Source organism: Zootermopsis nevadensis, unplaced genomic scaffold (assembly GCF_977971745.1).
Source record: "Zootermopsis nevadensis isolate Lab colony 2312 unplaced genomic scaffold, Znev_1.0 Znev_ptg000017l, whole genome shotgun sequence".
Taxonomy (NCBI): domain Eukaryota; kingdom Metazoa; phylum Arthropoda; class Insecta; order Blattodea; family Termopsidae; genus Zootermopsis; species Zootermopsis nevadensis.
Window position 1 is genome coordinate 4220295 of NW_028259149.1, and position 23243 is coordinate 4243537.

Sequence of the window (23243 nt, forward strand, 5' to 3'; positions counted from 1 at the left end):
TAATTACTTCATTTATTACAGCACGCTTTTACCACAGTTTATGAGCAAGGTGATGAAACATTTATTGCATACATAAACTCTACAGTGAATAACATTTACGATATCGTATCAGTTTATACACAAGTCACCCTTCAAATCAAAATTGGTGTCCGTACGATATAGCTCGAGCTTTACAGGGTCATTCTATTTTATCGTGGGACCGAGTGTCGAAGATGGAGCAGCGTCAGTGCCACGTGCATTTGCCGCCGACAATGCCGTCAGCCTTACGACGCCGAGTCCGACTATGAAAATAAAATACATCCTGTATCAGATATTTATTACGCTTGAAAGGAACATGTTGTGTCACATAACAGAGGAGATGAATTGTACGTCGAAATTGTTAATCATTTAATAAATCAAAGTGTGATGATACCAGTAACACCGAAGTGTGATAGGTGTGTTTAGATTTTATGAGTCTCTTCTTTTACACTATTTGTGCATCAACTACGCGGAATATAGTACAAATTACAACAACAAAAGTCTTTCATGAACACTTTCGTGACCGTGGCTTGAATCTCGTTCATTCCATTGTAAATGTGTAAACATTTCCTACACGTAACATCTGAGGATGTCTGGCATCTCTTCATAAGTTTTGGGTAAATCCTTCTGTCATCCTAAATCAGTTCTTGTAATAGACTTTCTTTTCTGACAGTCGACAGTTTTAGAACTGGAGGGGCATGTGTTCTGCGTGCAGTTTTATTAAATCTGCTTCAGACCTCCTTCTGCAATGCAAGTCCATTTTGTGAAGGCTACGATTTGGTCACTCAGTTTCCTGCGGAATCTTCAATGCGGGATTTCGAGAAGGCGTTCGCCATGTTTGTTTTTGTTTCCTAGAGGCTTTAGCTTGCAGGGCAGATGCATTTTGTCTGCTGGTACCCAAGTATGCTGTCGCCATGGTAATGCCCGAGTTTAATCGCATGAATTTAGATCGGCTTTGAGGTCTTGTAAGAAATTTGAAACTGAATTAATATCGTGTTGTTGTTGCAATGGGGTGAGACTATCTGTGTAACTGAGCCTTTAACGGGCCCTTTGTCCACCCCCAGATGTATGAGTGACTGCAGAGCAACTGTGGAAGCCGGCGACTAACCACATGAGCTATGGCACGGCCGAAATAATGTCTTGTCCAAACGTTTGTGGGGCCACGACTCCGGAAGCAGTGCTCAAGGATTCTAATCGTCCCCTACCGCCGTTGTACATTCTGGACACAGTGAACGTTGAGTGTAGACCGAGTGGTAGACTCTGCGCTGATCCCCTCTTAGGTTGCTCGTTCTTGTGTCTGTACGACCTCCACTTGCGAACAACTTCGGCCCGAACTTCTGAGTTCAGCAAACAATACAGTAGCGACACAAAGAAGCCCTGAAACATAAGAGTATCTCTGGTTGGTTATTCGATTACTTTGTGACAAATGTATTGTTTCTACATGCTCCCTTTTTAAAACTTACATTACATTTCATCTTCATATGAAGTGGATATTTAAATGGATGGATACTAAAATTAAATTAGCCAGACAAATTTTAGTGCACACCAATTCCAAATTCAATCGATATCTTTTTGGTAATTTCGAATGTGAAAGGATGCTTACGGACTCGCAGATTTAAATAGTCCTGTCTATTACTTTACGTTATAATATTTACGTCGTCGGTTTATGTACACCAGTAAAATAAGTTAATAATTATGTTAAAACAATTTGAGGTTAAACATTGATTACTAAGTGAAGAAAGGTTGCGGAAATCATCCTACACTTCATCGTGAATACAGTTCTTCGTTGTGAGCTGTATTATTATATAATTGCCACCAAGTTCCAAAATATAAAAGACTCAGAAATACGCTTCTGCACCTGTGCTGACCTGTAGAGATGCGAACAGCTGATCACAGAAGAGGCACACAATCTCCAGGGTCTCATTGACCTGCTGACTGGGAGACATCCAGATGAACAGAACGTAGTGAACGCCGAACAGGGGCACGAGAACTAGTGTCGATTTGGCCCATCGCCTAAAAGGAAAAGTGAAGATTTGTAGCAGCTAATATTCCTCCCCTTTGAAGCGAAACGGAATGTCGACGTAAAATAGTGACTATCTCCATGAAAGCAGAGCCATTCGTGAGAAGCTGATAGTCGCTCAGCTGGCCAAGAAATGTTTCACCTATTATGACACCTGAATGTTATTTTGTTATGTTTACAAGAGCTTTATGTTGGGCCTCGCTCTGGGGTAGATGAAGTTAGTTCATGTCGTCACACTTTAATTATTTCAGATCAGTTTTTAATATTCTCCCCGTGCATTTGTAGGACTTCAAAATTTTCTCTTCTCTACATGAGCAGGTCTGCCGAGTAACATGTACGAATTTGTATGCCCTGTCCATCTCTCCCTCCTTTATGTAATATTTTCCGGCCTGTTACTTCCGCGTCACTTTTATGTACTTAAGTCCTCAGGACTCTTCCATAAACGTAGCGGTCGTCGAAAAGTAATTCCCTCCGTTTAATGTGTCATATTTCTTGAAATGATTGGCTCACAAATTGGTTTTTGATATCTTAAAATTTTGAAAATTTACAATTAATTTTAAGGAGATTTCGTTGTGAAATCCGTAAAACTATCGCAGCAACAATCTGTTCCCTGTGTAAATAGTAACGATTCTAATTATATAATGACGTAAATTACCAGCTTCATCCACCAAATATCGCAATTCAGAAAATTTTAATTTTTCTAGATGTCTGTATACCCAAATTTTCAAATTAGAGTTACTTGTTTATAACGTTCTGTTTACTCATTTTGAAATATTTGTCGAATGTGGCCCTTGTAAAGCAGGTTGGTTCCCCCTAATAGAGGACTTTCTTCGGTGGTGGAATGGTAATAATATAAATGGAATATTCAAAGTTACAGACCTGTAACGCCATTTTCTCCGCTGTAGGCAGACGTTGGATTTCATTTTCACCAGCAAAACTCGAACGATGTTCACAAACAATGCGAAACTAAGCTGTAGAGGACAGAAATGTATTAATATATGGAGAAAATAAATGTTAAATAAATATAACTTAACATTAAATTCTATTAGTGTATTTTTTAGCCTGCTTGATTTCCTTGAGGAAAGATACTTTCATTGGCTGTGGTGTTCATTTGTTGCCCAGTGTTGCATAGCCTGAAGTTAGAGATTACTAATTTTTGTATTTTTTGAATACCCACAAATATTATTTCAAATAAAATAGTAAATCAAAATTAGATATGTATTTTACATCAAGCCAGAAATTATTAATCTTTGTAGTTTCTGAAAAAAAGGACAGTAACTATTGCAATAAAAATTAGCTGAAATTAGTTGTGTATTTTACGTCAAAATGTTTATATGATTTATCACCTTTAAGAAATATTATAAAATCTAATTTAATTTAATTTATGATTTTTTGTAAAATGCAATGTAATCAAATGTTGACGGCTGAGCACTGTATTAATATCTTACAAGAACGGATGTGATGACGGGAAGCCTAATAAGCAGGAACACGTGTTGGTTGTCGTGTGTGGTCCAGCACATGGTATCTTCAAGTTTCAGCCGCGCTACGACCCACAGAACCACGAACAGCACTGGCAGCCCTGTTTTGGTAAAAGTAACTCAGTAACTGGCGTGTGCCAAGATTGACAACATATAGGGGATTGAGCCCTAAATGTTCAGAAAAAACAAAACATTTTTTATAGTACTGAAAAATCATGCTTATTTGTTTTTAAGGAAATTTTACAAACATGTTTATGTTCAGTTTACATATGAACATGGCCCCTTTGAAACTTATAAGATAGGGTCCTGTTGCTGTGTGTTTATATGCGCCTTCAAAGCGAAAGATCGTATATAAATATTTGAGAATTCAGTCCGCACCGCAAAGAAAACAACATTTTACCATTACAAAGATCAGCTGGTTGACCCTGTTTAAGGAAGTAGTCGTTGTTACACAAGGACTTTGAAAAGACTCTGTTTCAGGATTCTTTTGTTTGCTGTCAGATAGCTCTAATATAAAGTAAATAAAACAAATTATTTAATTCTGATAAACTCGCATTTTTTAGGTTGCCTCATAACCTTTATTTAGTTCGTACCAGGAACTTATCGTAATGTGGTTTGCCCGTTTGTGAGTTAACTGATTCTGATACGTGGATAATGCGGAGATCCCCAAAAAAGGCGAATATTAAAGTTTGGGAAACACTTTCATAATATAGCACGCACCCCATCCAAGGACGACGTAGAGAATGATGGCGCTTGTGTCAGAGGACAGAGCGAGGAAAATGAGGTTATGTAGATACAGCCCCTCCATCAGAATCCAGAAGTAGTTTGCCATTATGCAGTAGTTGCTGATTGATGTCAAAGCCTTGCACTCCCAGTTCTGTTTAAACAGAAGACTCTCATGTACTTTACTCTGTATCGGAGAGAGGCGTGTGGAAAAATTTTGTTTCTATCTTAAGAAACTCTATATTTTGGAACATCCACACAAACATTTTATTAAAAGTCACTGTGGCCACGGCAGAACTTAGTTCCAGAACCAGTGGTTGAAATGGTGGATTGTCGCCATATGTTGCCAAGACTACCTTTGTTACGAACTCACATTTCTGTCCGTCTTGAAGTCCACCAAACCACCTTCATCAACTTCCACGTCCTTGGAAAGTCCGACACCTTTCACGAAGAGAATGTCGATCAGTAGCGTGATGAAAGCTCTCATGATGAAGGACAGAAACAGATGAAGATGCAGCATGTTTCGCGGGCAGCGCAACTTTCTGGGGGAAAAGAAAACCACGACAGTAATTTGCAGCGACAAACAGCGGGCATAACCAGAGGATAATTTGGTACAGACTCTCATTATAAACCCTGTTACACGCAAATGAATGCATGAATTAATGTCAGAGAAGAGAAGGCGGAGATTGGTGAGAAGCGCTATGGAGGTTCCCAAGCAGTGCCCGTTCGTCCTCCTGGTAAAGAGAGGAAAATAAGAGATTGTAAAGCGTTCTGAAGCGGAGAAGGTACAGGGGTCTTACTGAATTTTATAAGAATTTTTATATTAACTTTGGGAGGGGGTAGAATTTGGTGAAATTATGTTAGCATGGGGAAGGCATCTAATTTAGGGCGAAATTTTGGTGTTAGGGCTGGGAGGACTGCATGAGAGGCATGAAGTATAACGTGTAATTTAGAAACCAACTGAACATTTGCTCTAGGACCGAGGAAAACCTTTGATCGGGTTCGCCGGTCGCAGGACCTTCCTGATGCGTACTGTCTTCCAGCCAGCAGTCCTGCATTGAAATACGCCAACCTTGACGGTAGTCCTCTAACAGTGCTGTTGATTTATTTTGAATTTTATCCAAATAGCATTTAAAGGTTCAGGCCGTGCCTGAAATAAAACACAGTACTTCACCATCACAAAATCTACTTGTTAATGTTGTTTGCAATTCACTGTTTACTCTCACAATCATGCCAGACCCATAAATAGATTCTGTGAGCAAATTGTGGAGTTACAGATCGTTAAAGCAGGTGGAAGATTTAGACGCCGCTGCGATTTGAGCCGTTAAACGGAACGGCTGCTGGCCTGAAGACCGGAGTTCAGTTCCCAGGAAGAGTCATCTTTCTCAGATCGACTATGGTGCCCACCCAGCTATCGATTCGTGGGTGTCGGGCGTAAATTTGATGGGGCATGAAAATGATAGATCACCTACATCCACCGCCGATATTTAGGATGCGTGGAGCATCACCTCCAAGTCCCCATACACCTTCATGGCATGTTGCTGAAGCTCAGAATCACCTTTTGCTTTATGATATTGCATTTTATTTCCTTAACTTCTTCTGCTAAAGTATACTCAATGGATTTTGACGAAATTTGGCATTGTCTGCACTAGACGTTATCGGGTGAATAATTTCGTTTTTGATTATTTCGATTAAATGTAATCGTATTTCGAAAATAAAAGGAGTATGGAACAAATAAATATTGATTATATAAGATTGCTTACGGTAGGCCTACACAAATCATCAAGTTATATAGCTTTTGTATGACCATTTGTATATTATTTACATCTAACGAAACACTTGGTAAGAAAAGTACATCTGTACTTCTGAGTTGTGTTACATCTGCACCGAGCTTTGATTGTAATAACAGAATAGTATCTCTACTGTTATATCTGCAATAAATGAGCTACAAAACTGATGAGGTACTGCAAATCTTAAAGACGTTTTCTGATGATGATGATTTCTGGATTTTGTTACCTTGGATGTAAATACCTACGATTTACATTTCCTCTTTAGTTTTGATATTCGTGTACTTCAGATACGAAGTAGAGGATGAAGATAATGATGATGATGATCTTACGGATGTTTGCGCCGTGCAGACTCGTAGGTACGAGTCTGCACGGTGCCAAAACCCAGAAGAAGATTATCATTCTTGTCACCGTGGAAACCTCAAATCTCAGAAGTTTTTGTCCCAGTTTTTCGTAAGCCACTTCCACATCTGTTGATGGACTTACTTCACGGTGCTGAGTATGAAGAATGCGATGGCAAGTGTTACCATGGAAACACTGTAACCCACTTGTGACACAATCTTAAGTACTGGCATCCATCTCTGTGAACACAAAATATAATTTTACTCACCCCAAGGCCCACTGTCTTTCTCAAAAAAGATACTTATTATTCGCGTTAGTCAGGAAATTCTCTGCTTTAGTGGAACTCGAAAACTTGTCACGAAATGCTCATAAACCTGCCTTATGACCCATTTTAAGAGGCATCATCTACGCTTTTATACAGTGTTTATCCAATGTACGTATTTTAATATTATCCTTTCATTTACGACTTCTTCTCTGAAGTGACAATATTGCCTTCAGATTTTACGTAAAATTAGTTTCCTCATGCATGCTATTCGTCAAGATAATTTCGTCCTCAGTAGCTTAATACTGCATGCACTTTTTTACATAATAAGGGATCTTTAAGTATCCTGACATACGAAACCACTAACGCATTACATTATTTATTTATTTACAGCTTATTTAACGACGCTTTTCAGAAGCTCAGGCTAGCGTAGAATGAAAAGATTATAATGAATAATGAATTAGAATAGATATGGAAGGAAGCAGTAATTTAAGGTACTATCCCGACATTTGTCTGGAATAACTGAGGAAAACCACGAAAACTCCGTCAGGATAGCCCGTCTCCCGGCTGAGACTTGAATCCGGGACCTCCCGAACGCGAACCACGACGTTCAGTGACATTTCAGCGAGGTTTCATAATTTATTATCTTTATCGGATTTTGATAGGATGATAAAATCAAGGAACATGAGATGGGTGGGGCATGTAGTACGCTTGGGGGATATTAGAAATGCTTGCACAATTTTGACTGTAAAACGTGAAGGGAAGAGGTCAATGAAAGACCTAGGCGTAGATGGGATTATAATGTTAAAATGCAAGCAGGATTGTGGACTGGATTCATGTAGCACAAGATAGGGACCGGTGGCGGGCTGTTGTGAGCACGGCGATGAACCTTCGGGTTCCGTTAAATAGCGGAGAATTTTTTGATTATCTGAGCTACTATCAGCTTGTTGTGAACGACTCTGCTTCGTGTTATTTGTTTTGAACGTGTGTCCCCCCCCCCAATTCCTTCCTATAATTCTGCTACCTTTCAAAGTCCAATGTGCCATCTGCTTTAACAATCAATAACTTTTGTATTTTGTTTGTATGTGTTTCGTATGGTCTCAGAATATACAGCTGTTATTCCCGTGACACTATTGACTATGTTATCTTTATAAGTGTTGTTTTCTTTGCGGTACGGACTGAATTCTTCAGGGCTTTGACTAATGATCAGTTTTTAAGCAGTTATTTAAACAGGAAAATATTCATTCGATGGGACTAACCCCTCGGAAGGTCTGCCTACACACGATAAGATAACACAGAAAAAACTGACCTTCAGCAAAACGGAATCCTCGATGGGGCCGATACGAACAACGTGGGTTGCATTTTGTTGTGGGGTGCATCCATTCCCGTTGTCCAAGGACCAGGAACCGTTGTCTGAACACTGTCTCACAGCGGCGCCCTTCGAAAGATACAGGTGTGGCCTCAAGATTATAACTAAATACAGTTTATTCAATAGCCATGGCAATTTATTAAAAATTCTTCTAAATTATGTCGTCCTACTTCAGTACCCCCCCCCCCCCCCGGGATTAGTAGGTCTTCTGCCAAATACTGACGATATTAACAAAAAGTGTTGATGTGGGGTAACTATTTTTCATCATTCAGAATGACTCTGTATTATAAGCACAATACTCAGTCGCACAAAATACATTTGCGGACCTCACGTTGAGAACCCCTTGTTTACACTGTCATTAATTGTAGTTGCGTGTTTAATACATTTGGTCCATTGTAAAGACGCCTCTAACTTGAGATCTCTGTACTACAAACCTCGGAGACGAACCGTATGACGTAGTCAGGACATGATTGTGTCACTATAGTGCCAGGGGCTGCAGGCTTCCAGCACATCACGCCGTCCCACATGACGTCACAGTATGTTGAATTCTCTAGAAAAATACGGTGTGATTGAAAAGTCACGTAACTCATTAAAATGTGTTTTGATGGTTGCAATTCAATACAATTTATCTTATTAGCTTAATATCGCTGTGGCTATACAAGGGCCCACGAAGGCCACGTCATGTCTTAACGTGCTCGTGCCAGTTTGTCACTTGTCTTCTAACAGTCGTAGTGCAAGGATGTCTTTTTTTACAAGTCCAGCGAACGTTCATTGTCGTACACTACCTGGCATATACGAGTAGTTCCTACTTAACTTGCCAGAATGGGTTTAGGGATACATTTCCCGAGTCCCCTGTTCAAAAAGAAAAACAAATCGACATGATCCGTTTCTGTGACACAATAATCTTGCAGATCATAAACTGTTTCGGCTGACCTTCGGAGCTGAGTGTCGATATGCATCGCTGGACGGTGTGGATACTTCCAACACTTAAAATATCATTGTTTTGTGTTTTTGACGTAAATACGTCTATATTTTAGGGTCAGTGTCATTCGGCAAAAATGTGCTACGAAATAGTGTTACGAAAAAGGGAAACTAAAAAGTGTAACTTCATTGTTATGTTACCTAGGAAACGTCATCTGTTTACTCGGCATTGTTATTACCTATAAAACATTACATTACCTTACCTTACCTTACCTTACCTTACCTTACCTTACATTACAATACATTACATTTCATTACATTCAGCTACCACAGAGCCATCTTAAGCGTAACTAATTCAAGTTGAATAAGCAATGTCTTAATCAAACTTTACTCACTTTTAAAGCGGGTATAAAGGAAATATTTAGAATAAAGCCAATATATAAACTTCCTTTCCGTATAGACGTATTTACGTCAAATTCTCCGGAACCGTGGTTCCACTGTCACTTTTTTTGACTTCATTGAAGTTTATTTGTTGAGAAATTGAACATGGGTTTCGTGGCTTGTTACCGAGAACAAAAATTTAATTTTAAAGGTTGAAAGCGTGTGGTACTAACCTGGCGAGTTTCGGCTTCTTTGTGCACCAGTGCATTGTTTCTTCTCGAATTCCAGTCGTCGATTCTGGTTGTCTATGAATATCTGCAGCAGTTCTGCTGGTGTAATCTCCTTGCGTTCTGAAATTCACGTGAATTTTCTTTTCTAAATTGTGGTTGAAAATTATGCCACAAAAAAATTGTGATGGCATTGACCATCGAAGAGCGACAATGTTTATATGGAGGGATTACGTACCTCTGGAATAATCTTATATCCTCTCCTATGTCTGGGTCCTAGATGATTTTATTTTGATATTACAAACTGCTCACACATGTATTTCATTTCGTATTATATGCCGGTCACGTACGACTATCAGCATTACATCATCAATCTAATAGTAGGTATGTGCTGTGAATTTGGTTCTTTACATGTACATCAAATGAGTCAGTCGCTTTCTTTGGTTTTATTGCCAAAATTATGTATGCACTTCTTGTCTTGCCATCAGACCTAAGACTCCTGGATTACACTATCAAGCACTTTCAGGTGAGTTGTACAAGTTACGAAGTTCCTCGTTGTGTACTGTTCTCCATTCCTTACTTTCTTCGTTTGTCCTCGATTAAGATACTTTCTTGAGCACTTTTAACTTGTAATTCATACCTATTGAATTTATTAAAAATAAGAATATACTTTATTTATTAAAAATTGTACCCCCAGGAAAATCCTGAGATAATAGCTTAAATTAGGCTACGAATAAGCCTTTAAAATAGTTTTTAATTCACTATTCACTGATGTTCCTAACATTTGGCGTTAGATTAGGCTTGACTTTATCTATTCAAAGGTTTGTTAAATAAACGAAGAATAACAAGAATAAAAAATGAAACTATAGAGAAAAACAAACACGTGAATATGATGAATGCGATGTAGATTTATGGAGAAATGCTTTTCACCTAATATACACACTTCAGAAGCAAGGGAAAATGAACGATAATACAACATGCATGCTCCATTAACGTCCAAACCACATTTTAAATAGACCGTATTCTCTGTTTAAACTGCGAAATTCTCATTACAATTATCTAAGAATCATTTCACGATAAACTTAATTTAAGTAATTTTAATGGACTGAATTTAATTTAACACTTTTGTGCCGAAGTTCAACTATGCAATGTTTAAGAATTCAGTACGTACCGCAAAGAAAGCACGGCGCTTCACTGTTAATCAGTTAATGCTGTTTGATGAAATAATCGCTGTTTATTCTGAGAATAAAATGTGCAGACTTGTTGTTGATTATTTAAGTATGTGATTCATATAGTCACAATTTGACTTTAAATTTTAATTAAATCTGGATTTTGGGGTTTTTGGACTTCGTCCGTCGTATGATTTTACAAAATTAGATAACGTTTTGATGACTGGATCTGACCTCGTTTTCAGGAGTGGTGGAGGGGGAGGGCATTTTCTCCGTGGGGGTCCGTCAGAATGAGGTAATCTCAATCACAGTCCAAAAATCCGACAATCCAGATTGCATTATACCATTGTCAGAACCCTTCAGAATAGATTTGTTAATTAAGTGTTGTAAGCCACAAGAAAGAGAAACCTGCCTCGAGAAGGAAGACATCCGAGCACTGCCTGCGTCATGAAGAAGGATGAAAGAAGCCGAAACACCAGCATGGTGGTTTGTCTCTCCTCTGGGCTGCCTGACCTCTGAACCTGCAAAAATAACCCTCAAAGCAATCCCTGAGCCATGCGGATCGGATTGTGACGTCATGGCTCAACACCTGTTGCTGTGGTGACAGACCTGCGCAGTCTCATCCTAGAGTTTATGTGACAAACAAGGCTGTTACTGCTTTCTGCAGATATATGAATGTTTTATATCTCCGAAGAAGTTTCGTATATAGGGCAGACGTTATAGGGTGTGGGATAATTGTATTATAGTGTGATGAAATGGAACGGGTTGAGATGAGGGAGGTAAGAACTTAGAACTTTGGGTACGAAATCCTGAAGGGAAGAGACCACTTACGACATCTAGGGCTAGTACATGTTATAATTTTAAAATGGAGTTACGCCATTGGAAATGAGGCCGATTTTAAAATATGTACTGTTTAAGATATTGTAAATATAATTTAATAATATTGGAACGTATTTTTAACAATGAAGTTTCGTATAAAAGGTTAAGGTATTTTAAAAACTATTCAAAGTATACCTACTAAAATGGAACTAACACTAGACACATAATAAAATTAGACCCTTGCAAAGACATTTTTTTCTTCTCTTGAAGGAAGCAGTGGGATATTACTGTGGCTTATTGCTATCACTGAACTTAATTCTTAAAATACTATCGATATTTCTAGTTTCCATTCAGACGTAGACATATTATGTTTCTCGCATCCTACAAAACAATGGCGCTTATGACCTGTTTATAAATATGACTATTAGCGTAAATCCCTAAAGGTACTATTTACCAATTCCAGCTACGCTTTTCGTATACATGAATGGTTTAATTTGGCAAGGGATGACTTCTCGCACTCCAACAAGACTCAGTTTTATGATTGATTGGTTGACTTTGGGGTTAACCCGCCTATGATTCCTACTGGGAGAGTCCATAGTCGAAGTCCTGAACTGTACCGCCATGCCAACCTGCTTTGTGATGTAACAGAATATGCATTTGTTAATGGTGTGTCGTACTGATCATAAAAATCTGCCATCTCAATATGCGATAAACTCAATAACTTTGTGACATACACAAATGATTGATGGTATTTTTGAGGTGAATTATATTTACAAAGAGCTGCGTGCATTATATCCAGTTTCTTTAAACAGCTTCTTACTTCTGCCAGGGTTATTTCTTAAGGTCATGAACCAATATTTGCCATAACATGAATATATCACCTGTCTTTCAAAACGTAGACAATGTGAGATACAATTGCTTTAACCGATGCAGCTGTTCATTTTACGAAAAATAAAACTCGTTGCTTGTGATTGAATGTCAAATTGACTATCCAGTTACTAATTTACGTAACTTTCACAGCAGCGGAAGGTGCATATCTGTATATATGTTTCTTCTTTTTTTTCAAACGAAACCCTGTTGGCCTAAATAAAACTTTAGTGAAACCCCAAACAGAAACTTAAATTTCCCGAAACTTGAATTCGTATTTACATCATACATTCCAAAATTGAATACCAATCTCAGTTTTGAAAGGAACTTAAAAAGGATTTACGTCTGTTGTAAGAAATTTATTGAATAGTTTTTAAATTTGGAGAACAGCTACCATTGTATTGTGCATGTTAGGAAATATTTAATTTAACTGTTTTGCATGTTAATTTGAACTTTGGAGAATTGAATGTTCGGTGATTTTTTTCGCACGTTATGTGCAAAAGAAATACTCGTATTTCTGAAGATTTACTGTATTGTGCAATCTTGATGAACAGATGTGAGAATTCTATTTTCTGGTTTCCGAAAAAAGAGGCAAAGGATATGTGGATTGGTGTCAAGTTTTGTGAATGCAATACCTTTTATATGTTACGTAATGAGGAAAGAACACTTCGGGGTAGGGGTAGAATCATCCCTGTGGTCTGATCACCATGATCTCTTCACCAGGGGCCATTTCCAGATCGCAAACATATCAGAGAATTTGTGGCGTAGTAGACCTGTGTAAGATAGAGCATGAAATGTTTGTCAGAATCTGAGTTTCTTTAATACACGTCTGTGTCTATGCAATTTTTCGTTATCTCCCATGTCACTCCATTAAAATAAAGTATGCATTTAGGCCCATTCTTATTGACAGATAGTGAAGTAAAATGTACATGAATGTCCATACTTGGTCCATAAGGATGTGTTTCTTCATAACGTGTGAATTTTTTATAATTATATTGCTTGGCGTGGCATTTTTAAGATAAAACGTTTTGTTGCGTGGAAATATGTTGCATTTCATTGTGCAAACGAAGGGACGTTTCCATAGCGACCATAACGAGAAACGTGCCAACGCCTTAATTGTAAAACCTCCTTGGAATTCTTTATTGTCTATGTCACAGAAAATAATCAGCCTGGGATTGAAGAAATGAAATAGTGATATCATCTCTGACGTAAGTCCAACATGGTTGGCGGGTGATGGTGGATCGTGTGGTCGTAGATGCAGAGTTGTAAATAAAGGCTTTGTAGTGTATATTACAACACATTCGGTGACATATGAAATGAATGCCTGATTTAACTTCGTTATTTCTGCGCTTGTAATTTTGCATGGTAGGTCACGTAAGTGGTACTGTGACGATAAGACTCTGGAGTATATCTTGTTGTAGAAATTGTCTTTGGGTTAGTGTGATTAAAATATCGATCTGGCAGTATAGAATGAAATATAAAAGAAGACCTCAAAATACTAAAATGCATTATAATTGTACGTATATTTGGTCCGGTATAGTTGTACGAATAAACATTGACTTCTTTGTCAGAGCGGATTAAGTATTATCTGAATTTTTAAAAATAAATATTATTATTTTAGTACAGGTTTAGAATATTATAAAAATAAAATACCGTATTATTGTGCTTACTTCTAGTTACATTTTTAACTCTCAAGTACAATGTTGTGACCACTGATTATCGTTTTTGAATTCAGGCATTATTTACATACTCACCTGATCATAACTATGCCAACTTGTTACAGAATCCATGGTAACTACACACTGTATTTTAATATTACATCCCTGTTTTTAACAGTCAGAATTTATTTAAACATTATGGTCGGTATTAACAAGGTGTATGCCAATCTGAATGAATGCAGGACTGCTTAGTTTGGTTTAAAAATTGCTAATTACCCTATCCTTGTAGAAGGTGGTATTAAATACAGAATTTCACTTATTCATCAGCATTGTAGCATCGTGCTGTTTATTAAATTCTGTCATGTTCTGTACAGTATTTTTTCTCCAATTTCTAGATGACCATCAGTTTGTTGGTGTTATTCTCCCAAGAAAATATGTGGTTGAATTGGATCCATTGCAAGGTTAGTTACCTTTACAACCTTCTTGCAAAAAGTGGTACATGAAGAATACAGACTCCTTGTGCACTGAATCTGATTAAATTTGAATGGTATTTGCATGACAAACTACATGCTGCAGCTGAATTTCTTAACATTCTTAAAGGAATTCAATTTACAAGGAAGTATATTTTATCTCTAACCTATTAAATCCCAGTAGTGACTTATATGTCCCACCTGGTTTAACAGTTGTATTTGCTTGATTTATGTGATTCTCAGAATAAACAGCTAATATTTCCTCTAAACTGCATTAACCTATTTATAATGGTGAAGTGTTTTGTTTGCTTTGCAGTATAGACTGAATTCTTAAATGTTATTTAGATGAACTTCAGCTTCAGAGGGTTTAAGTGTGCTGATATAGTTATCTTGCACATAGTATGAAGGCAGAAATCCTTGAGTGACATTTAGGGTACGTCTGTGATAGAATTCCAGTTCATTGCTGTAGTTTGTACAGTAATGAGAAAGTTTGGGTGAAATTTATTGCATGCTTCTCATATGTGCATGCCATTACATGGATAGATCTTGTTAATTTTATATATATTCTTTCATACTTACAGGATGAAAATAAGTTATAAGACCAAAATACATTTTATAATAGATACGATTCTTGTTATTAATTATTTACATCTTTGGATTTTATGGGGTAAGTAGTAATATGCATGAGCATAGAAAATTTGCAGTTCTTTCCCTCTTCATTCATTTATGTGTATTGTTTTCTAATATATTTTGTTGTCTAAGTGTTAGACTGTTTTTCTTTGTAATGTAACCTACATTTTTGACACACAGTTTCCTCTCCTAATTTTGGACCAGAATCTTTAAAATAGTTTTAGTATAATTCAATTTAATTCTTTAATATGAGTGTGCTACATCAACAGTCAAATGGCCAGTTACAGATACAGCACAAGACAAGAACAAGAACAATAAATAAAAAAGTATTTTAATAACAACAACTTATATAATAATTTTATAGTTTTATTACATTCTTTTGAAAAGTGAGTGTGAGTTCAGAAATATGTCTCTTTCCAGAATGAATTGTGCAAATTAAATCTACAGAATTGCATTTAAGTTGCTGAAATTAGTGCACTTATTTCAAAATTTAAAAAAAAAATAGGAGAAGCATAGTAAATTTTTTCTCTCCTTCCTTGCTCTAATTTGAGCTTTGTATGCATGTGTGTTCATGATCACTTTTGAATAAGTTGGTCAGTTTTGTTGTGTGAGCTCAGTAGAACCTGCATGACATTATATATATTATTATTTATATGCACACACATGCACTAGTGTGAAATGCAATGGAGAATGGTTTTATATCTCATCCTCAGTTTTTTATATCCACTTTTCATAGCTTTATCTCCTTCTATCTTTTGTCACATATTCATCCCTGATTCCTTTCTTTTGTCCATATTGTCATTCCTCTCCTCTTATATTTCCTTTTGTACCCTTATTTCTGTCCCTCCTCTTCAAATTTCTTTACTTCAATTTTCCCTTTTTGTATTTACATCTCTTCACCTCCAGCCATACCTTTAAGAACAAGAATGTAAATATAAAATATGTGATGTCACATGTTACATTATTTGAATTTTTTCTGTGAGGTTCATGCCTGTTTAAAAAGAGTGCAAGCATACATGAAACTATTTTATATACAGTAATACTGATATGAAAATAGTTTTTAGAATAGTTAGGAGTGGGTTTGTGGTCTGAAACAATGACTGAGTTTTGCTCCTGCATTCGGAATCATAATTCTGTATGACATTTGGAGTTTTTGTGGCTGTGAAAATTTGGATTGTGGTCTGAGGATCACATAATTCCCTCTCCCACTACATTTCTGGAACTAGACTGTGGTGAAAATAACAGTCAAACATGTAAACGTTAAGAGAATTAAAAATTAAAAAATTCTGTACAGAAGACCTAAAAATAGTCCTCAGTACAGAAGCAATCAGAAATCCCATTGTGGGAAATTTGTGGTGAAATGTGAGAAAGTTGATAACATAGACGTGTTTTACGTACAGGGTCAGCAGGAGTGTTAGAACGTACACCACTTATGTTGGAAAGTCAAATATGGGTACCACAGAAGTGGAGGCAGGCTCCTCCATGTTCCAGCGCGTGGGGTCGGCTGCTCTTTATGGGGCAGCTAGCTTCCTCATTACAGTGGTCAACAAGACTGTGCTCACTACTTATCACTTTCCATCTTACCAAGTCTTGGGGATCGGACAGATGGCAGCTACAGTTATGATACTGTACGTTTGCAAGCGACTTGGGCTGCTGAGCTTCCCTCATCTTGATTCTTCTGTCTTCCGAAAAATCTGGCCACTCCCATTCATCTATATGGGAAATCTGGTGTTTGGTCTTGGTGGAACCAAGGTGAGATGTAAAACATGAGTAATGGTACAACATAACAGCACTAATTTGCAGTGTTTATCTCTGGCACATATATATATTTCACCTTGATGCCTTATCAGTGAATGAAGGTAAATATCCAGCTAGGTGTTCCAAATATCAGCACTAATTAGAAGTATGTGGTTAACTTTGTGCTCTGTCCGCTTTATCCTTGAAAAGTGCCCCTTCCCCCACAAGATAATCGGTTAGGAGGCTGAGTATCTGTTACAGAATTGTCCGAATGCTGCATTTGAATATAACAATTCTAGGAATTTTTGTTGCATTGTCTAAAGGGGCCCATCCATATATGAGTCCGGCTGGGTGAGTAGGGTGTCACGAGCCGAGTCTGCTATGCATGTGTGGTGAAATATATCTGAACCCGGCTCACAAGTCAAGCTCGCCGAGCCAGACTCGTACGTGGATGGGACGCTTAAGACTAGTACTGTAATATGAAAGGCACATTAGCCTTTATTGTCCATGTAATGCAACTCCAGCAGCCCTTTAATATGAGAATTTGAATTCTCTGTTTGTATATGATAAAGTTTAAGGGCTTGAAGCAACAGTCACTTCTAAGCAGAATTTGTGCTTTAATTTAGATTACATTGTTTCCAGGAACTGAGTCTGCCTATGTTGACAGTGTTGAGGAGGTTTTCCATATTAATGACCATGATAGGAGAACTGTACTTTCTTGGCATCCGGCCAACAATTGCAGTACAATTTTCAGTATACACGATGATTGCTGGTGAGTAGAGTTTGTTTTGTATTTTATCTTGTACTTATTATTCTATGGCTTTCCGGTCCGTATTCGATCCATGGCCTCCTCAATTCTCCTCTTCCATTCGGTCCTCTGTTAGGTCCGTCTGTCCGAGGCTTTGATCGAGGTTTCAAAACATCTTCCTTTTACGGTGCAAGAAGGACCAGGGTACCTGTCTTAGTCTGACCTCTCCTCCTCGACCAATGTGGCTAGGGAGGCCCTACCAGTAGCTATGCTACCGCCAGCACAGCTCTTGGGGTCACTGAGGTACTCAAGCCCCACCACCACGACAAGTTGCAGGTACTATTAAGTGGGGTTTTATCTTGTACAGTATAGTGGAATCTTGTGAGATAGGTACAGTAGTAAGATAAAGGAAAAATTGTCCTTGCTGTTTAACTAAGAACTGTACTATGATGTCGTACGGGGGATTGGTGGTGTAGTCCAATTCTTTCTTGACCTAAGTATTAGATAGAGTTAAGTGTCAGTTATGTTTCCTGTCTGCTTTACTTCTGTGGAAAGAACCCCCAGTACCTGCTGGTTAGGATACTGAGTGGGACCCAGAGTCAGTCTTAATGTGGTAGCAGAAACAAAAATCTCTTGCCCCTGCCAGTAATCGAACCCTGGTTGTCCATCCCATAGCCTAGTCGCTATACTGACTGTAGTGTGTATCCGAGGTCAGTCAGGATGTAGCAAGAGGCTGGAGAAAATTTTGTGATGAACTTGATAATTTTTTCTTTTTATCTGATATTATTAATACATATATTTATTTTTCAGTCTATACACAAAACTTGTTTTAAAATAATGTTGTTTAAAATTTATAACATTTACAATATAAATTGCATTATTTTATATTTTATGGCGCTTTCTGTGTCGTATAATATTACATCTTTTCAGCGCTTTTGATTTTTGACGACATGTTTCGATGTTTACCACATCATCTTCAGGCTTATCAATACATACATTTTAAAAACTATTGTACATTTTTGTGCATTGCATTTATTGATTTTTAATTTTCTGTCTTCATCTTGATTTGGAGTATGCATTTAGATGTTCATTATCGAGTTATATTGTGATGTATCGCACGTCCGATATCAAGAGACGATAAACTGATATTAGTTTGATAGAAATCCATTTGGGTGAGATTAGCAGGGCATGTAGCATGAATGGAGTAGTTGAGAAATTCATAATCAATGTACAGTCTTAGCATTTGTTTCAAAATACTGAGTAAATTCATGAGAAGTGTAAACTAGGTTGTCAGTCCCTTGGCTTGGGCTCAGCTCGTCTGTTATTTTGTTCCAATTATTTGATTCTGAGATATGGCTTTTGTGACAAAATCCTAAGGGTCGTTTGAGCATGCAAGCCCCCTCACCCGGCAAATTGCCTTCGACAAGGTGGTGATACCTTCGAGAAGGAAAAGCTGTGCTCAAGATGTTAGAGTATTTTATTGGTAATGTAATAATAATGGGCTTGTATTTTAGGTGCAATGATTGCAGCTAGTAATGACCTGGCTTTCAGCCCTCTTGGCTATATGCTGGTACTAATGAACGACGCATTCACGGCGGCCAATGGTGTGTGCATGAAGTCAAAACTGGACTCTGCGGAGCTGGGTAAACATGGGATCATGTTCTACAACGCGCTGTTTATGCTGGTGCCTGCGGCCAGTTTGGCGTGGGTCACTGGAGATCTGGATCGTGCATACGCATTTACTGGCTGGGACAATGTCTTCTTTTTGGCACAGTTTTCCGGATCTTGTATAATGGGATGTTTGCTCACGTACACAATTATACTTTGCACAATGCACAACTCTGCACTTACAACAACAGTAATTGGGTGTTTGAAAAATGTTTGTATTACCTACTTGGGTATGGTCATTGGTGGTGATTATGTGTTCTCATGGGTGAACTTTACTGGTATTAATGTTAGTGTTGCAGGAAGTCTACTTTATTCGTGGGTCACGTTCAAACGTTCAGACAAGCCCGTACAAAAAGAAACTCTTACTGTTTAGCATATTAAGTACAACTATGAAAAGAGAAAATATGTATGAGTAATAAATAACCTGCCATATTTGCTGGTGTATAGGATACATTTTTCTGCTTCAGAAATATCTCCTGATATAATTCTGAATCATATACATCAAAGGTGTTTGAGTCAAATGTCATGAACTCTCAAAATTTTGTGAGCCAGAAAACACTGGATTTTTGTTGTGTGTATGCTGTGAGAAATGATGGTGCAAAGTTGAAATGGGGGAAATAATAAAAGTCTTAAATAATTTATAATAATTATTACTGGTCTTCTCAAATTTTTTATTTTATATTTCATTGGGATACCTACTAGTTTTTTCCATTGTAATATGAATAAATGGTATAAGTAAAAGCTTTTTTTGAATATTTACTTCTCAAATTATGATGTATCTCATACACAAGCAAATAAATATAAAGTCTTTTGCATGTGAAGGTGTGAGTTTGTAAGACAGTATACTTTGGATCTTCTTCTTCTATGGCTCTCCGGTCCGTATTCGGTCCATAGCCTCCTCAATTCTCCTCTTCCATTCGGTCCTCTGTTAGGTCCGTCTGTCCGAGGCTTTGATCGAGATTTCGAAACATCTTCCTTTTTACGGTGCAAGGTTGTTAGCCTTGCGACCAACCCCCAACCTGGAGGATCAGGGTACCTGTCTTAGTCTGATCTCTCCCCCTCGACCAATCTGGCTAGGGAGGCCTACCAGTAGCTATGCTACCACCAGCATAGCTCTTGGGGTCACTGAAGTACTCAAGCCCCACCACCATGACAAGGTGCAGGTACCATTAAGTGGGGTACTTTGGATCTGCGTTATTTTATATGTATGTATTTCTCCTTTTCCTAACACATTTCTTCATAATTCATAAGCCTGTCTGATACTTTGTATCCATTGTCTTAGGAATGTATGAATTAGACTCATTTGTACAGTCATAGTAATCTTCATTCTGTTGCCATACAGTGTTTCAATCCATATGCAGACACGGGAGTCATAACTAAGAACTGCTATAAGTAGGATTTGAAGTTCTCACAGCGTTTAGTACGAAGATGGTTGTCTTGTGAATTGTAGTGCCATGTAGTCTGGAATAACTTTTTTATATATATACCAGTAATTCATGGTGCTGTTGGTGAATAATAAGTGGTCCAGCGGTAAACATTGATACAAGCAAATGTTCATATGTGTAGAAGTGTGTCATTTCAGTGTTGATTTAAGAATGAACCTTTCTAGCCTTTAAATTATCATAAGGTGGTTCAGCTGATTTAAATTAAATAAGCTGTTTTTTTTGCAGTGTTATTCATGCAATGGTAAGTATACATCTTTATGCTGAATGACATCAGGAATTTCTGAACCTGGGCATTTAATGAAAGAGAAGTTAACATTTGAAGTTCTGACTGCCGCACGGTCTGAGGTGTGGGCCTTGTGCCGCTTGGTCTCTGAGACCGTGGGTTCGAATCCCACTCAAGCCATGAATGTTTGTCCGCGTTTTTCTGTATTGTGCTGTCTTGTGTACAGGTAGAGGCCTTGTGATGGGCCGATCCCTCGTCCAAGGAGTCCTACCGAATATCTACAGATCAAGCCAATGAAAAGTTGGCACCCGCGGTGCTCAGGCACTTGAAAAACGGGTCATTCCCAGTATCCCCAGTGTATGTACAATTGCAATTGTTTTGTTTGTGTATATCCTCCATGTTAGGTTATTAGTGATTATGGATGGAATACAAAGTTCACTTGGTGCACTTTTACACAGTGATTAGAAACAACTGAATTTCTGCAAAAGATACCCGAGAATAATGTGCTAACAGTGATGATTGTGAAAGACTGGATCCTGTTGCCCAAGAATTCAGCAAATTAAAGAGGACAATGTACTGTATATGTGCCACTAGAAGTCTGCTGAAAAGTTTTTAGTGTTCCAAACACATTGTACTCCTGTAGTGCAATTCATTGTGTATATGAATATTGCATGCAGTGGTGGCCACATGTTTTGAGAAAGAGTATATATAGCATAGTTGTTTATGCCTACCCATTTTCCAGTATACTTCTTGTGGTGCACTATCAGTACAAAGTTTGTGCCATTTCTAATTTTTAATGCTTTTGTAAGATGTAAGATTGAAGTTTGTTTTAGAGGAACACTTGTAACATGAAAATATTTGTGTAATTTTATTTTTGTCAAACTGATGTAAAAAGTGTAAATTGAATGTAACGTAGAGTATTATATGTTCATTAATAGAATACCCATGCATATGAGAAAGAATATATTAATGTGAGATGTTAGTACTGGTTTGTAGAATCTTAGGAATGAATTAGCCCAATTTGGAGTACCAAATATAATCACAAGTTGAATTGGAAGTATAGGAAAGGAGAGCAAAACAGGGCTGAAAGTCAAGTCCAGTACATCAAGATTTGCCACAGAGACAGTTGGATAATTATACTGTTACAGTAATATTGTGTATTGTACAGAAAGTGGCATTTTATTTTAATTATTATATGTATGTAACAGTGTATGACAATTTCTTTTAAATATGAAATAGGCTCAACAAAAATAACATTCCATATCACTCAATTACTTACTGGCAGAAAGTGTCATGACAAATACCTTTTTACTTTGGGTATTTTCTGTGTTATTTGTCATGGAATCATACAGAAGGTGAGCCAAGAAGGATGATCATTATTATAACACTTTGCACTACCGTCCAATATAACATTTCTCTGTTGTATGCAGTGTGAGCAGTGTGCTGTTGTAATAGTGGAGCGAACACTACAGTGCAGAATATTATTTATCCGTGAATATCTTTTGCCACTCATTGCATGTACCAAGCTATAATGAGCCATGCCAAAATTACTCTGTGCAATGCAACTGCCAAGTAAATTGATGTACACTGTAATAGATCCCTAAATTGTTGTAACTGATTACCTTATCCTGTAGGTTGAAAATTCCCTCATTAAAGTTGAACCCCATCATTACAAAATAACCTGATCCAATGCAATACAGTTCACTTCAACCAAAGTCATCTATTTGTATTGTTTGTCATCAGTCTTCTGACTGCTTTGATTCAGTCCTCCATTTTCACCCATCTTGCGCCAATCTCTTCATTTCCACATATTCTTTACAGCCCACATCCTCAAAAATCTGTGTCACATATTCTAATCTTTGTCTCCCCCTACAATTTTTATGTTCATCTGTTCCTTTTATCACCAAATTAACCCATCCTGGGTGCCTCAGAATGTGTCTCGCCATCCCATCTCTTCTTCTGGTAAGATTTTTCCATAGACTTCTTCCTTCGCCTATCCTGTCTAAGACCAGCTCATTTCATACTTTATCATTTTTTAAGAAAATTATTCCCAAGCGCCTGTATGGCATGTAGTGGGACAAAAAAAATCTGCATAATAGAACTGTGATAAAAGATAATTTTTCAGCGCTGGTTTAAATGCTTTTATATCTTGATATAAATTTTTGATGATAGGTGGAAGATTATTGAATAATTTTATCCATGCTTAGTAAGCATCATTCTGGTATTTAGGGAGGTTAACATTTGTCATTTGAAGGTTATGTCTATACCTTGTGTATGTTAA

At 37.5% G+C, this 23243-nt stretch overlaps 2 protein-coding genes across 7 annotated transcripts; one reads left to right on the forward strand and one right to left on the reverse strand.

Annotated features, from left to right (window-relative positions):
* Window positions 1-37: 37 nt before the first annotated feature.
* On the reverse strand, window positions 38-14113 carry LOC110838401 (parathyroid hormone/parathyroid hormone-related peptide receptor). Of its 3 annotated transcripts, XM_022081551.2 has the most exons (13): window positions 14054-14113; window positions 13019-13156; window positions 11110-11218; window positions 9535-9651; window positions 8434-8549; window positions 7940-8068; window positions 6513-6607; window positions 4613-4781; window positions 4237-4393; window positions 3487-3617; window positions 2918-3009; window positions 1887-2031; window positions 38-1395 (listed from the first exon to the last, which is right to left on the reverse strand). In XM_022081551.2, the coding sequence occupies exons 3-13, from the start codon at window positions 11177-11179 to the stop codon at window positions 1135-1137; spliced, it is 1482 nt and encodes a 493-aa protein (XP_021937243.1). In that variant the 5' UTR covers window positions 11180-11218; window positions 13019-13156; window positions 14054-14113; the 3' UTR covers window positions 38-1134. The 3 variants fall into 3 exon arrangements, with proteins under 3 accessions (XP_021937243.1, XP_087206287.1, XP_021937244.1); XM_087350161.1 differs by lacking the exons at window positions 13019-13156; window positions 14054-14113 and having other exon boundaries at window positions 11110-11264; XM_022081552.2 differs by lacking the exons at window positions 11110-11218; window positions 13019-13156; window positions 14054-14113 and adding an exon at window positions 9767-10141.
* On the forward strand, window positions 11344-22679 carry frc (UDP-sugar transporter UST74c fringe connection). 4 transcript variants are annotated; one of them, XM_022081554.2, is made up of 6 exons: window positions 11344-11476; window positions 14437-14502; window positions 15093-15178; window positions 16542-16893; window positions 17521-17650; window positions 19141-22679. In XM_022081554.2, exons 3-6 carry the CDS (start codon window positions 15174-15176, stop codon window positions 19665-19667), a joined length of 1014 nt encoding a protein of 337 aa, XP_021937246.1. In that variant the 5' UTR covers window positions 11344-11476; window positions 14437-14502; window positions 15093-15173; the 3' UTR covers window positions 19668-22679. The 4 variants fall into 4 exon arrangements, with proteins under 4 accessions (XP_021937246.1, XP_021937249.1, XP_021937245.1 ...); XM_022081553.2 differs by lacking the exon at window positions 11344-11476 and adding an exon at window positions 13575-13748; XM_022081557.2 differs by lacking the exon at window positions 15093-15178.
* The last annotated feature ends 564 nt before the right edge of the window (window positions 22680-23243 follow it).